General features: G+C 35.5%; 1 protein-coding gene across 1 annotated transcript in view; it reads left to right on the forward strand.

Moving 5' to 3' along the window:
• MIPOL1 (mirror-image polydactyly 1) overlaps positions 1 to 13728 on the forward strand; it is a 358287-nt gene that overhangs the window by 38572 nt on the left and 305987 nt on the right. The window contains exons 5-6 of the mRNA XM_006891563.1: positions 2322 to 2355; positions 2615 to 2785. Coding sequence (XP_006891625.1) covers positions 2322 to 2355; positions 2615 to 2785 — 205 coding nt within the window. The remainder of the gene's footprint in view (positions 1 to 2321; positions 2356 to 2614; positions 2786 to 13728) is intronic.

Here is a 13728-nt window from a genome sequence, read left to right on the forward strand (position 1 = left end):
TTTTTTTTTTCTCTCTTGCCAGGTTTCTATTGAAAGCTACTAAGTAAATTTCCATCCCCAAGTTACCCAATAAAGTTTTATCTTTCCTGTTATGGCCAGTTATCACTATATTTACATCAATTATAAAGAGTTATAATAAATCTAGGTTGAGATCCAAATAAATAACTTGGCTCATATATTTCTAGGACTTGCAGACTACACTGCTGAAAACATGTAGATGTTATGCATCTTTAGTGACAATCATATATCGTGAAGTAGGTTGCAAATTTATGTGCTTCCAAAGGTCTATTATACATTTCTTTCACAAATTCAAGCTTTATTATAAGTGACTGTTTATAATAAAATTTTTATTTCAATTTTTAAAAAAAATTATTTTTGCCAGATAATATTTGTGTAAATATCTTATTGAAATGTGTGAATTTGAAGTGTTTGAACTCTCCATCTCCCTCTTCTTAAATGAATAATTCATCACATTACTGTACCTCAAAAATAGTTCGTGTTACATACAAATTCCATACACTTAAGAAATACTGATTATTTGGAATATACAAAATTGTTAATCTGTTTACACTGTCATTTTCCTAATGTTCATCAATGATACTTTGAAACTAAACATAGAATTTGTAACTTTAAATAAATATTATTTCTTTTGCAAAGGTTTCCAAGAATCTTATTAGTTTAAATGTTCAGTTATATATGTATTGTCACATTTTAAATTAATGATGTTTAATAAAGTGATTGGAAAATATATTAAAGTTTAAATTGAATTTTATTTGAAATTACGGTTATTTGCTTTTAGTAAAATTTCATGTAAAAAACCCTAAGAGTGAGATAAATGTCCCTCCTACATATGACTTCCTTAAAAAGTATTGTTTATTTAATAGTTAAATGATAAAATGTTCCTGATATTATTTTTTTCAAATACTTTTACTGTGATTATAAATGAAACTATATCAATTTTATACTTTCCTAATATGCTTCTTTATTTTCTGATATGCTTCTTAATTGAAGAAAAAGAAATGTTTATCTTCATAGTTGTTGCAAATCAAGCTTTTATGAAGCAGCATCTGTAAAACTGCTGTGTATTTTGAGAAAGAAAAGTATCAAGTGAGGGTATTTGCTTTTAAGTGTAGACTTGAGTAGGATGTCTTAGTGATTTATATATAATTAAAGCTGTATGATGTAAAAGCATTGTGTTCACCATTAGCTTGAACTGCTGTGAAGTCATCTTTAATTTTTTTCCCCCTTGTTATACAGCTGTCTTTTAAAATTGGTACTTTTAGCCATAGAGATTCCATTAATTTGTGGAGTTTGGAATTTTTTTGGTAGTGTATCTGTTGAGTGTCTTAATACTAATTTTTTCTGGTATCGTTTGGTGTGCAGTTGGGCGAGGATATTAAGGCATAGAAGCACATAGAAATAAAGAAAACCCAACCTGAGAAAACAGGGTCATGTACTTTTTAGTGTAGTTTAGTATGATTGTACTTTTTAATACAGTTTCAACGTAATTTAGACTATTGTAGAATCAGTAATTTCAACAATACTTATTTCAGATTCTTTTCCCAATTTACCCAATAAAGCTGTTGCTTAAATTATTTTTAAAATATTTGTTAAATCAGATTCCCTTCTTTTACCATACTTCTTCAGTTCATCAACATTGACTTTTTAGCAAATACTTTATTGCTCTCATAAGACAAAATTGCCCTTATTAGGAGAGCAAATTTATTTTTCCTTGATTTAAATAATTATAGATAAATTATGAAAAATAGAATGTATAGTAATAGCCACTCAAACATGATTTTGTTTGGGCCGACCTTTCTAGGTAGTGTTTTAACAAATAAGTAATAACAAGAGATTTTCAGGTCAAATTTAATGGTAATTATTTGTCATTGCTTTTAAGGGAATAGCTAAACTTTGCAATAAAAATACTTGCATTGTTTTATTTGTGATAGTGTCCAAAAGAGAGTTGAAATACAGTTTCTGTAAGAATTGAAAGTCCAGGAATAAATATAATGATGAGAATGAACATGTCTATCACTGGGGAACTTTCTTCATCTAAGCACATATGAACAATTGATCCTTGTAGTCATATATAGCAGTAAACATTAATAACTTAACAGTCTGAATTCAGTGCAGAAGATATGGAGCATTATTGAAAGATGGAGTCGAGCAGGTGGCACTTTAATATGTTCAGTGTCATGGTTGACTCTAAAGACTAGTCGAATGAAATTACTTGAGGTTCTAAAGATTTAAAAAGCGAACTCATTTTGCTGCACTAAGGAAATGCTACTGATGAGGCTTTCTGTGTCCCTTTTTTCTAGGCTAGAAAATATTAACCCTGAAGAAAATGACATGGTAAGCCATTCTCTGAGGAGATTTCTTGATGTCAGTCTTATATCTTAGAGGCTTAAGTTCAATTGAGTGGGTTTCAAGAACTAAGATGTGGGAAAAAGAAGAATTGACACACTAATAATGTACATCTTTGCTGCAGTATGAAAATTCAATAACTTCACTCAGTCAATTTACAATTCACATGTGCCTATTAATTAAAACCCTATATTAAATAAAATATATTAAAACTTCATGTCTGACTAACATATAATGGTGTTGGTAGACATTACAGGAATTACTGAACAGAATAAACAATGCAGACACAGGGATAACTATTGAGAAGAATGGAGCTATAATTGTGGATAGAATCTACAAGGCCCAGGAATGTAAAAAGAGAATAACTGCAGAAGAAATGAATGCAGTGTTGGAAGAACGTGATGCTGCTTTGTCTCAGGTAACTGCATGTCTCTGTAAAAGCATATGTTTAGACCACTCCCACTCTTAAAAAAAAATTACTATTCCTCCTATGTGCTTAATTCACATTACTCCTTAATATTAGATAATTAGTATCACAATGGTTAGACATATTAAAATTAATTTACATTTTGGTGCACTATTCTTCGAATAAATACATTCTTATTTCTTCACGTAACTGTTAAATTGTTCCAAAAAAACTGTTTAGTTTTAAAAATAATCACTTGTATATAAAATATCTTACTAAAATCTCTTTTGTGGGCTGAGATTTTGTATTTAATATGGTTTTATTCTCAGTTATCAAATTTCTTTAAACATTGATAAAGGAATCAGATTTTATTAGTATATTATTTTCTGAATGATCTTCTTCCTGCTCTAACTAAAACTCCCTGAGCTAACAGTTTGTACTATAGTCCTTTCAAGTAGTGGCTATATTCTTTATCACATCAATTATACCACTGGTCTAGAGACATGTTTCTCATTTGTTCTTTTAGACTAGCAGGTTATTTTCCTTTCCTAAATACCCATAACTTTGAGGCTCTTATATTAGGTTATACCACAAGTAACCTTTCCTGTGATAGTTATTGATAAACTACCATATCATTCCCCCACACTCTAAGGCTCTTAGCCTCTATTTCACTGTCTTTCTTCACTCTACTTCTGTCATGCATATTCGTAATTTAAAATGTTTCTATTATTTAAAAAAATATTCTGGGCTCTCATTTCCTTGCATTTCTCTTCTCAGGTGTCTGCTCCCCATCCCGTCAAATGTGCATTTCATGGCCATATCCTATTCTTTGTCATTATCAGTCAGTGTCAAGTATCCCACTTTCTGACACCACCTACTGTCTTTTCAGCTCATTCTCTCTAGAATCCTAACTCCAGCGATTTTTCAGCTCCATTGATACATTATAATATTTTTTTACTTGTTACTTTTTTTTCACTATTTATCAAGCCTTTTTTTTCTCAGCTTTGCTTAGATACCATGGCCCCTTATTATCACCAATTTGTGTGTACTTTTACCTTAGTTCTCTTGCTCTGTCTTCCTTTTCTCTACTCACCAGCAAAACCCAAGGTTGTTAAAGTCAACTCTCTTCCTTATCTTCGTGATCACAGCTTGGGTAGGGAAGCACTCAGTGCCTTATAAAGTTGATTTATGTTCATAACTGCTACTTTGAAGCAGGCCCTTATGTTTCCTGACAGGCTTGTTGCTTGTGGTTAGTCTTTTGACTCTTTCTTTTAGAATACTATTTCATCCTTTTTCAGATTTCCTCAGATATTCTAGAAAGCAGAGAAGTTCTCTATGTCTCTCTGTCTGCCTACCTACCTACATTTGTCTCTGCATGTAATGCTTCTATTTAAGAATACTCTCACTACTTCCACAGTGGGTCATATCTACTTCCACAGTGGGTCATATCTTTTTTTTTTTTTTGCATTGGGGGCAGTCAAACCCTTTTATATCTGCTCAGCTTATCATATGACCATTTGTCCCTTTCTCTCCTATTGCATGAAATAATTTCATATTCATTTCTGTCACCATCCAAAATACATTACTTTCTCATGAAAGCTGAATGAGAAATACTATTTTGTTTCAACCTGTACTTTGAGTGATGCCTTTGGGCAATTAGCTAAGGGTTAAGCGTTCACTAGGGTTGCTGTTCCTGGTAAATCCTGTATCTTATCCTTTGTCCCTTAAGTGTAAAACTGCAAAGCTCTCAATTATTCTTTCTCATATGCTTGGGACTTACGTGTTTTTTTATTATTTTCCATATAACACAGCTTCAGAATTTAGAAAATTATTTGAGGGGGTAATCCATCTTCCATCTCCAATTTTGTCATTTCAGCCCTGTGTCACTGTAAAAAAACTTGGCTGGTTTGTCTGTGGTGCCTAGAATCTGCAGAAATCTGGTGTGGAGGTATGGGGGTGGGGAAATGATTACACATCTCTCCAGTTAACCCCGCCTCAGCTTTTAGGCACTCAAGCCTTTGTTACAGCAGCGATCCTCTCCTGCCTGTAAACAGATGATTTTTTTATGTAGTCTGGCTTTTCTTTTGGGTGGCTGGAGCATTGACAGGCCACACATGGTTCTGTCCCACTTGAAGTGGAAGTTTGCCATCTTTAGTGTAGAACTAGAAAAGATCCCTAGAGTTTTAAAATAGACAAATTATTTTTCCTACATTGTGCTTTATGAATAAGATTCAAGCTTAGATTATTCATTAGATTATGAAAGAAAAAATTAAGCTCCTTTGTGTCTGTACTTGGAAACAAATATTATAGCATAAACTCAAATATTTGATATTTTTTATCATTTATAGTCTTAAAAAAAGGAACATTGGAAAATAATTAAATATTGACTACCACTTCTTCGCTTTCTTTTACTCATTGCCTTTTGTTGTATAAAACAGTAAATAAATAAAATTATTCAATATTTGGTTTTGTTTGTCATCGTGTTCTTATCTGTATGTTGACATATCACCACTACAATGTATTTAGGGAGCTCTGGTAGCACAATAGTAAAGAGATGCACTGCCAGCCCAAAGGCATGCATTTCAACTCCACCAGTGGCTCCATGGAAGAAAGATGGGCCATCTCCTGTGCAGTTTACTGATGAAACCACAGTGAAACCAGCTAGAGAGCAAGTTATGAGTTAGATCTGACTGAACACTGTGTACTTACTTATGGTTATTTATTATGTAGGAATAGTTGTTGTCGTTAGGTGCCGTGGAGTTGAATACAACTTCTAGCAGTTCTACGAACAACTGATCTGAACACTGTCCTCTTCTGTGCTATCCTTACAGTCATTGCCGGAGTCAGTGTGTCAGCTGACCTGGTCAAGGCTCTTTCTCTCATTCACTACCCCTCTACCTTTCCAAGCATAATGTCCTTCTCTACAGAATAAGCTCTCCTAGCAATATGCCCAAAGTATGTGAGAAGCCTCATTATCCTTGTATCCAAAGAGCACTCTGACTCCACCTTCTCAAAGACATCTGTTTCTTCTTTTGGCAGTCTATGGGATCTTCAGTACTCTTCTCCAGCATCACAGTTCAAAGTCATCAATTATTCTTCTGTTATCCTTATTCATTGTCCAGCTTTTAATACAAAGCAAGTGACTAGAAAAGCCTATGGCCTGAATCACAGGCACCTTAGTCCCCAGACTGACATCATTACTCCTCACTCGTTTGAAGAGGTCCCTGACTACAGGCATTCACAGGCCAATGTCTCCTGTTCTCCTAACTGCTGGTCTCAAGTGTATTGATTGTGAATCCAAGTAAGATGAAGTTTTTGACATTCTCAATCCTTTCTCCTTCTTCCAAGATGTTGCTTATTAGCCCAGTGGTAAAGATTTTATTTGTTGATACTGAGATGCAATTCATATTGAAGGCTGGAATTTATAACCTTCTGCAGCAAGGGATTTAAAAACTCCTCACTTTGAGCAAAGAAGATTGTGTCATCTACTTACCAAAGGTTATTGATAAGTCTTCTCCAATCCTGATGCCATTGTTCTTCATGGAATCCAGCTTCTCAAACAATTTGCTGAGCATATCGATTAAATAGGTAAGGAGAAAGGATACAACCCTGACACACACCTTTTCTAATTTTGAATCATGCTGTGTTGTCTTTTTTTTTAATTGCAATTCTGAAAGTTTATTTGGGTAAAAGTTTAAAAAACATAGGGAGCACAAAAATTGGATGTAAGGAATGCACAATATCACTGGACAAAAATAATTGTTTAATGCTCAACTATTTCAGGAGGCAGCATGTGATTAAGAGCCAAGGGCAATGAAGAAAGAAATTAAGTTGCACTGGGGGCATGGGCAAATGCTTGTGCTGGATGTGTTGACATACCTGTGCTGAGAAATGTCAAAGACCTCTACTTGACTAACCAACTGGAAGAGGTGCATGTTTGTGCCCATTCCAAAGAAAGGTGATCCAATAGAAAATGGAAACTGAAACAATGTCATTGATACAATAAGGAAGTAAAATTTTGTTGAAGATAATTTAAAAAAATGGTTGTAGCAGTATAATAACAGGAAAGTACAAGAAATACAAGCTGGCTTCAGAACAGGACACGAATGAGGGATATCACTGTGACTGTCAGATGAGTCATAGCTGAAAGCTGAAGAAAAACAGATGTTTTACCTGTTTTTGGTTGGTTGGTTTGGGATTTTTTTCCATACAAAGATACCCAACTATGTGGATCAAAACATATTATGGATGAAATTACAAAGAACAGTAATTCCAGAACACTTGAGTTTATGTTCATGTATGCAACCAAAACACCAAACTTTGAACAGATCAACTGGATATTGCATTGAGACCAAGAAAGTGTGTATCATGTTTGTATATTTTTTCACCATATTCCAGGGATATTATTGCTGATGTTAGATGGATACTGGCTAAATCAGAGAATACCAAAGATTGCCTATTTGTGTTTTATTGACTATGCACAGACATCTGACTGTGTGGATCATAACAAAACATGGCCAACAATGAGAAGACTGGAAATCCCAGAACACCCAACTATGCCCATTTGGAATCTATAACTAAGCCAAGAAGCTTTGTCCAAACTGAGTAAGAGAACACCGTGTAGTGTTCTCTTGCTCTGCACACCAGTTTCATGGTCGAGGTAAGTTTTGCACTAGCACAAGAAAGTATTCTGGAATTCCCATTCATCTCAATGTTGATCATCATTTGTTATTCACACAAATGCCTTAGCTTAGTTAATAAAGCATAAATAGACATTCTTTGGGGGGGTTTTTGGGCTTTTTTTTGTTTGTTTGTTTTTTTACATCAGCTGTGCTATCCCTGATGTCTCAGCCTCTTCTAAATCCAGCTTGAATTTTTGGTAGTTCTCTGGCTGTACTATTCTAGCCATTGTTGTATGCTCCTCAGCAATTTTTTTCTTACATGTGATATTGTCCAATTTTGGATCACCTTTCTTGGGAATGGGAACAAACAATAATCTCTAGTCAGTCAGTCAGACAACTATCCTCCAAATTTCCTGGTGGGTCGGTGAGCACATCCAGGACTGAATCTGTTATTTGAAACATTTCAACTGATATCCCATCTGGTTTTGGATCCTTACTGTTTGGCAGTCATTCAGCGCAGCTTGAATTTCTTCCTTCGTTATCATTGGTTCTTGACTGTATAGTACTTCCTGAGATATTTCCGTGTCAGCCAGTTCTTTTTGGTACAGTGACTCTCTGTATTCGCTCCATTTTCTTTTGATGTTTCCTGGATTGTTCAAGATTTTGCCCATACACTTCCTAAACAACATGCCTCTGGAAACTCTATGAACTTTGATAAATGTCGATAATGATAGAAAGGCTTCAGGCCTTTTGTTCATAGGATTTCTATGAGTTGTGCTCGACTCTAAAGCAATCAACAACATTAATCTCTAAGTATTGAAACTTGAGACTTAATTTTTTTTCAGTTCCTTCAACTTGATAAATGCTATGCAAGTTCTTCTCTTTTTATTCTCCAGTTCTAGGTCTCTGCACATTCCAATACTTTTGGTTTGTCTTCCCAAGCTACTGTTTGAAATCTGTTCACCTCTTATTTCGGCATCTCATTGTTTTGTCTTCTTGATGTTCTAGTGCAATTTTCAGGGTCTCTTCTGACATCCACTTTAGTGTTTTATTTATCCTTTGTCTTTTTAGTGACCTTTTGCTCTCTAGATGATAATACTTAATCTTATGCCACAACTTATTTGGTTTTCAATCATTAGTGTTGAGTGTTTCAAATTCTGTTTTGATAGATTCTATCATATTTTGATTTTCATGGTCTTGTTTTAATTTTCTTCAGCTTCAATTTGAACTAACACCTGAATAATTGATAGTATGTTCTACAGTCAGGACCTGCACTAGCTTTAATTGCTGATACTGAGTTTCTGTAAAGATTCCTTTCACAGATGTAGTCAGTCTGTAACCTGTGAAGTCCTTCTGGTAAGGTCCATGTGCAAAGTTACTGGATTTTGTGGGGTTTTTTTTAATATTTGTGATGTATATATCATTGAATAGAAAACTCAGTCCTTCTATTTCCAGTCTCATTTCTGTCACCAAGTTCATACTTTCCAAGTACCCTTCCTTCCTCATTGTTTTCAACATTTGCATTCCAGTCAGTGGTTATTATAAATGTGTCTTAATTGCATGTTTGGTCAACTTTAGACTGAAAAATTTGGTAAAAATCTTCAGTTCTCCTGATTGGCTTCATCTGTTAGTGGTCATATTTGAATAATTGTTGTATTAACAAGTCTTCCTTGTATGCATGTGGATGATGATATCCCATCATTCACATTATTGTTCTTAAGGATAGGACTTGAAATTTAGTCACTTGCAATGTATCTGTGAACTGGACAATACATAAAGATGACAGAAGAGTACTTAAAATCCCATGGACTCTCAAAAGACCAAACAGATGTGTCTTAGAGAAGCTGCAGCCAGAGTGTTTCTTGGAAGCAAAGGTGTAAAGCTTTGTCTCACATACTTTGGACCTGTTCCTAGGTGTGGCTATTCTTTGGAGAGGACATCATGCTTGGAAAGGTGGAGGGTCACAGTGAAAGAGAGGAGGGCCCTCAACCAGGTGTCTTGACACAGTGACTGTAGCAATGGCCTTAAGTGTGTCAGAGTTTGTAAGGATGGCACAGGATAGGACAGGGTTCAGATTTGTTGTTCACAGTCACTATGAGTCCTACTTCACTCACCTATCAACAATAAAAGAGGATAAAAGGGGAAATTTCTATTTATTCATCTGTTTTTGCTAAGATTTTTCATCTTACACAAACAGAAATGAGATTTGTAAATAGAAGCAACTTCATACAATCATGGAATTTATTAAAGACTTAGCAGCCATCTACTTGTATTTTCCACTAATTTGTATTGTCATATATATATATATGACACACCCTTGCTCACCAAAAGAGAGGAGGATTTGAAGTGCTTGCTGCACAAGATCAAGGACTATAGTGTTCAACAAGGATTGCATCTCAACTCAACATCTATAAAATAAAAGTCCTCACCACTAGGTCAATAGATAGATGGAGAAATGATTGAAGTTGTGTACTATCTGATCTTACTTGGATCCATAATCAGATCCTTTGGCATCAGGAATAGAAAATCAAAAGATGACTTGCCTTGGGAATATCTGTTGTCAAGGAATTCTCCAGAGTGCTACAGAGCACCAGTGCCAATCTAAAGACTAAGGTGTACCAGATCCAAGCCATGTGTTAATTGCTGCTATTCATCTGAAAGCTAGACATTGACAAAGGATGACAGAGAGAAAATTTATTCCTTTGAGTTGTGATGCTGGAAAAAAGTATTAAGTATATCCATGTGTTAATTGCTGCTATTCATCTGAAAGCTAGACATTGACAAAGGATGACAGAGAGAAAATTTATTCCTTTGAGTTGTGATGCTGGAAAAGAGTATTAAGTATATCATGAACTGCCAAGAGAACAAAGGAGTGTATCTTGAAGAAAATTAAGCCAGGGTGCTCCTTGGAGACAAGGATGGTGAAACTTCACCTCACATACTTAGGGCATGTTGCCAGTAGAGGCCAGTTCTTGGGTAAGGATATCATGAATGGAAAGAAGTAGGCTCTGTGTAAGAGAAGACGGCTTTCTATGAGGTAGTCATTGTTTTTTGTGTGTGTGTGTGTGTGTGTTTTTAAAATTTATTTTATTTTATTACTTTTTTGTGCATGTACCATCAAGTCAGATCTGACTGGTACAGGAGGAGATTGTCCCTCCTTCTCCAGTAGAGCATCTGGTGGATTCGAACCACATACCTCTGGGATTGCAGTGCAGCTTCTTGCCACTAGACCACCAGAGTTCCCCGAAGTAGTCACTGTTAACAGTGACTGTAGTGGTGAGGTCAAGTGTGTCAGAGTTGGTGAGTTTGGATCAGCATAGTGCAAAGTTCAGAGCCTTTGCTTATGGGGTCATTTTGAATCATAGTCATTTTGACATCACATAGCAACAACAACATGAACACATAGCTTCTTTTCAATTCAGCCAAGTAGCCATCTTCTCTTAACTATCTACACACTGTTACCAGTGTTGGTTTCAAAGCATTTAGGTAATAAATTATAACCCAACTTTCATAAGCTATTTTTAAGCAGGTAGATACAGGTTATGCACCAGTGAACAACAGAAGAATCCTGGAACTAGCCTGGATGGACCACCACGGTTGTTGTTGTGTACCATTGCAGAACCAACTCATCTGACCCTCCACCGGGTTTTAGGAGACAGTAAATTACACAGGAGAATATTGCCCATCCTTCTGTGGAGCAGCTGCTGGATTCAGTCACATGCCTCTACACTGGTAGTACATCTCCTTTCTATTAGTCCACCAGAGCTCTCCAGCCCAGATTAATGGAATTTATTAACTTTATGGGGCCATTTTATACAGTGTTGCAGTAATTAAAATTACTACTCCTAAGGAGCCTGGTAAAATTAAAATAGCTCTTGGATTTCTTTTTATTTTATTTCTATGTATAGCTATGACCTGGTTACAGGAATCTTGGGGCATTGTTGACACTTATAATTGGTAAAATAATATGGTAGTGATTTATTTTTTTTTTTTACTAATAGGATCCCGTTGGTGAGGAACTCAGCCGCTGAAAATAGAAATCAGTAAAAAATAAGGAAGTCATGCCTTTGCTCAATGATTAGGAATCCAGCTTCTAACTGATAGGTTTGTGGTTCAGATTTGCCCAGTGGCTCGATGGAAGAAAGACCTGGCAGTCTGAAGTCCTAAACATTACAGCTTAGCACTCCATAGGATCATTTTGCTTTGTCAAATTGGGAATCAGAACAGACTTGACCACATCTTGGGAATCAAGAACATAAAAGGGCTGGCCTTTGCTAGGAACAATAAATCAGAGATGTAGAAAGGTTTGCAATAGATATAGATGCTATCAGGCTGATAAGTTTAGTGGTGGGATATGAGAACAGACTTTAGTCATTTCCTCTATTTTAAATTCTCAATGTGATGGGTTAGTGAATGATGCTCGATTTTTAAAAAGAGGAGACAATTTGAAAAAGTTGTCTTGATGAACTAGGAAAAGGCATGATTGACAGACAGATCTGAATGTTTATTTGAGAATTAGTGTAATGAATTTAAAGTGAAACTTCCCAAGAATGTTGTGTGATTTTTTTAACAACATTTAGATCTAGGGTGTTATGTGGTATTGTGATAATTGATTTTAATGAGGGTTGGAATTTTGATAGGTGAAGAAACAGAGGCATTACAGTGATAGACCATAGGCTCTCCCTTGAGTAAAGAAAGGGACTAGTAAGTGACTTCCAGGGGAAATGAAAACAATGTAGTGTTGCAAAAGACTGGATTCTGTTTTCAGAAAACAAGAAATAAATAAAACCTGGTAAACCCATTAGTTGGATATTTATGTATTGTATAGTAAAAATAAAAAAATGCACTTGAAATAATAATTTTTAAGATACTGCAATGATTAGAGTCAACGTATTCCATATATTTTTATGTGTATGTTTTAATGTGTGTTTAGGGTGGCAAGCTAACTAAATGATGAGCATTTTATAATGCAGTTAGCAAGCCATGCATGGAAGTGGTCAGAGAGGGAGCATATTTAAGGAAAAGATAAGAACAATTTCAAGCTTAGGTTTTTCTCTTTGTTGTACTCACTATGGATATTAAACTGATAACTATTTTATGATGTTTGGGTTTGGAAATCCTAAAGTCAATTCTAGAGCATTCCTGAGCTGGTTAGTAATCTCTCATTGGATATTCTGCATTACCGAAACCAACCAGTGACCCGTTGCTGTTGAGTTGCTTCCGACTCATGGCAACCTGATGTGTTCAGAGTAGAACTGAGTCCAAAATAAATGGACAGATCCACTTCATGAGCAAATGGAAAAACAAAGTCATTGTCAGAGAGATAATCATGGGCGTTAGCTATCTGCTTTAGCAGAAGAAATGAAAATAATTCAATAACCTAGATTTTCATCCTTTCTTTCTTTAATACAAAGGAGCCCTGGTAGCCTAGTTGCAAGAAGCTATACTGCAATCCCAAAGGCACTTGGTTCAAGGCCACTAGCTTCTCCATGGGAGAAGGATGGACAGTCTCCTCCTATTAGATTACTGTTTCTGGAAACCCACCAGAGGGCCAGCTATGGATTGGTTCTGAGTCTGTGGTACACAACAACAATAACAACAAACCTTTACTTTGTGTCTCTCCTAATCAACATGATTCCTATCTAACATATAAACAACAACAACAAAAAACTCCCAACAACCTCAAAGTTCATTGCCTTTGAAATGGAACCAACTCATGGCTGACTTTTCAGTGGGTTTTGGGAGGCAATAAATTGCACTGGAGGAGATTGCCCATCTCTCTCCTGTGGAACAGCTGGTGTGCTCATACTCTCAGAGAATGGTCACCTTTGGCTTAACAGCACGACTCCCTGTGGATGACCACACCAGAGCGCCTTTGCCTAACATAGATACTAAATAAATGATTTTAAGATGATATTCAGAAGTTCATGAACAAAAAGTTCATACTCCAAAACAAAATAAACCTTAATATTTAGAGTTTTCATTTTCCAGGAAAAGTAGGAAACATGTTTAACATTCTTTATTATAGTGACTAATACAATAAAAAATTTATTAGTTTTTTTTCCCCCTGTCAATTTGTTAATTTGCTTTTCTGTCTGTCATACCATTATTTGCATATGTGTTTTTTACCAATTCTTCTTTCTAAAATTCATTGTTGCTGTTTCATCTATTCTAATACTTTCCTTTGTTATCATTATAAACATTTTGCAACTTTTAAAAAAGTATAAATAAGGGGAGCTCAGGTGGCCTAGTGGCAAGAAGCTGCAACTACAGTCCCAGAGATGCACGGTTCGAATCCACCAGATGCTCTGCCGGGGAAGGAGGGGCAATCTC

This window comes from Elephantulus edwardii, unplaced genomic scaffold (genome assembly GCF_000299155.1).
Source record: "Elephantulus edwardii isolate Elephantulus edwardi_28Jun2011 unplaced genomic scaffold, EleEdw1.0 scaffold00100, whole genome shotgun sequence".
Taxonomy (NCBI): Eukaryota; Metazoa; Chordata; class Mammalia; order Macroscelidea; family Macroscelididae; genus Elephantulus; species Elephantulus edwardii.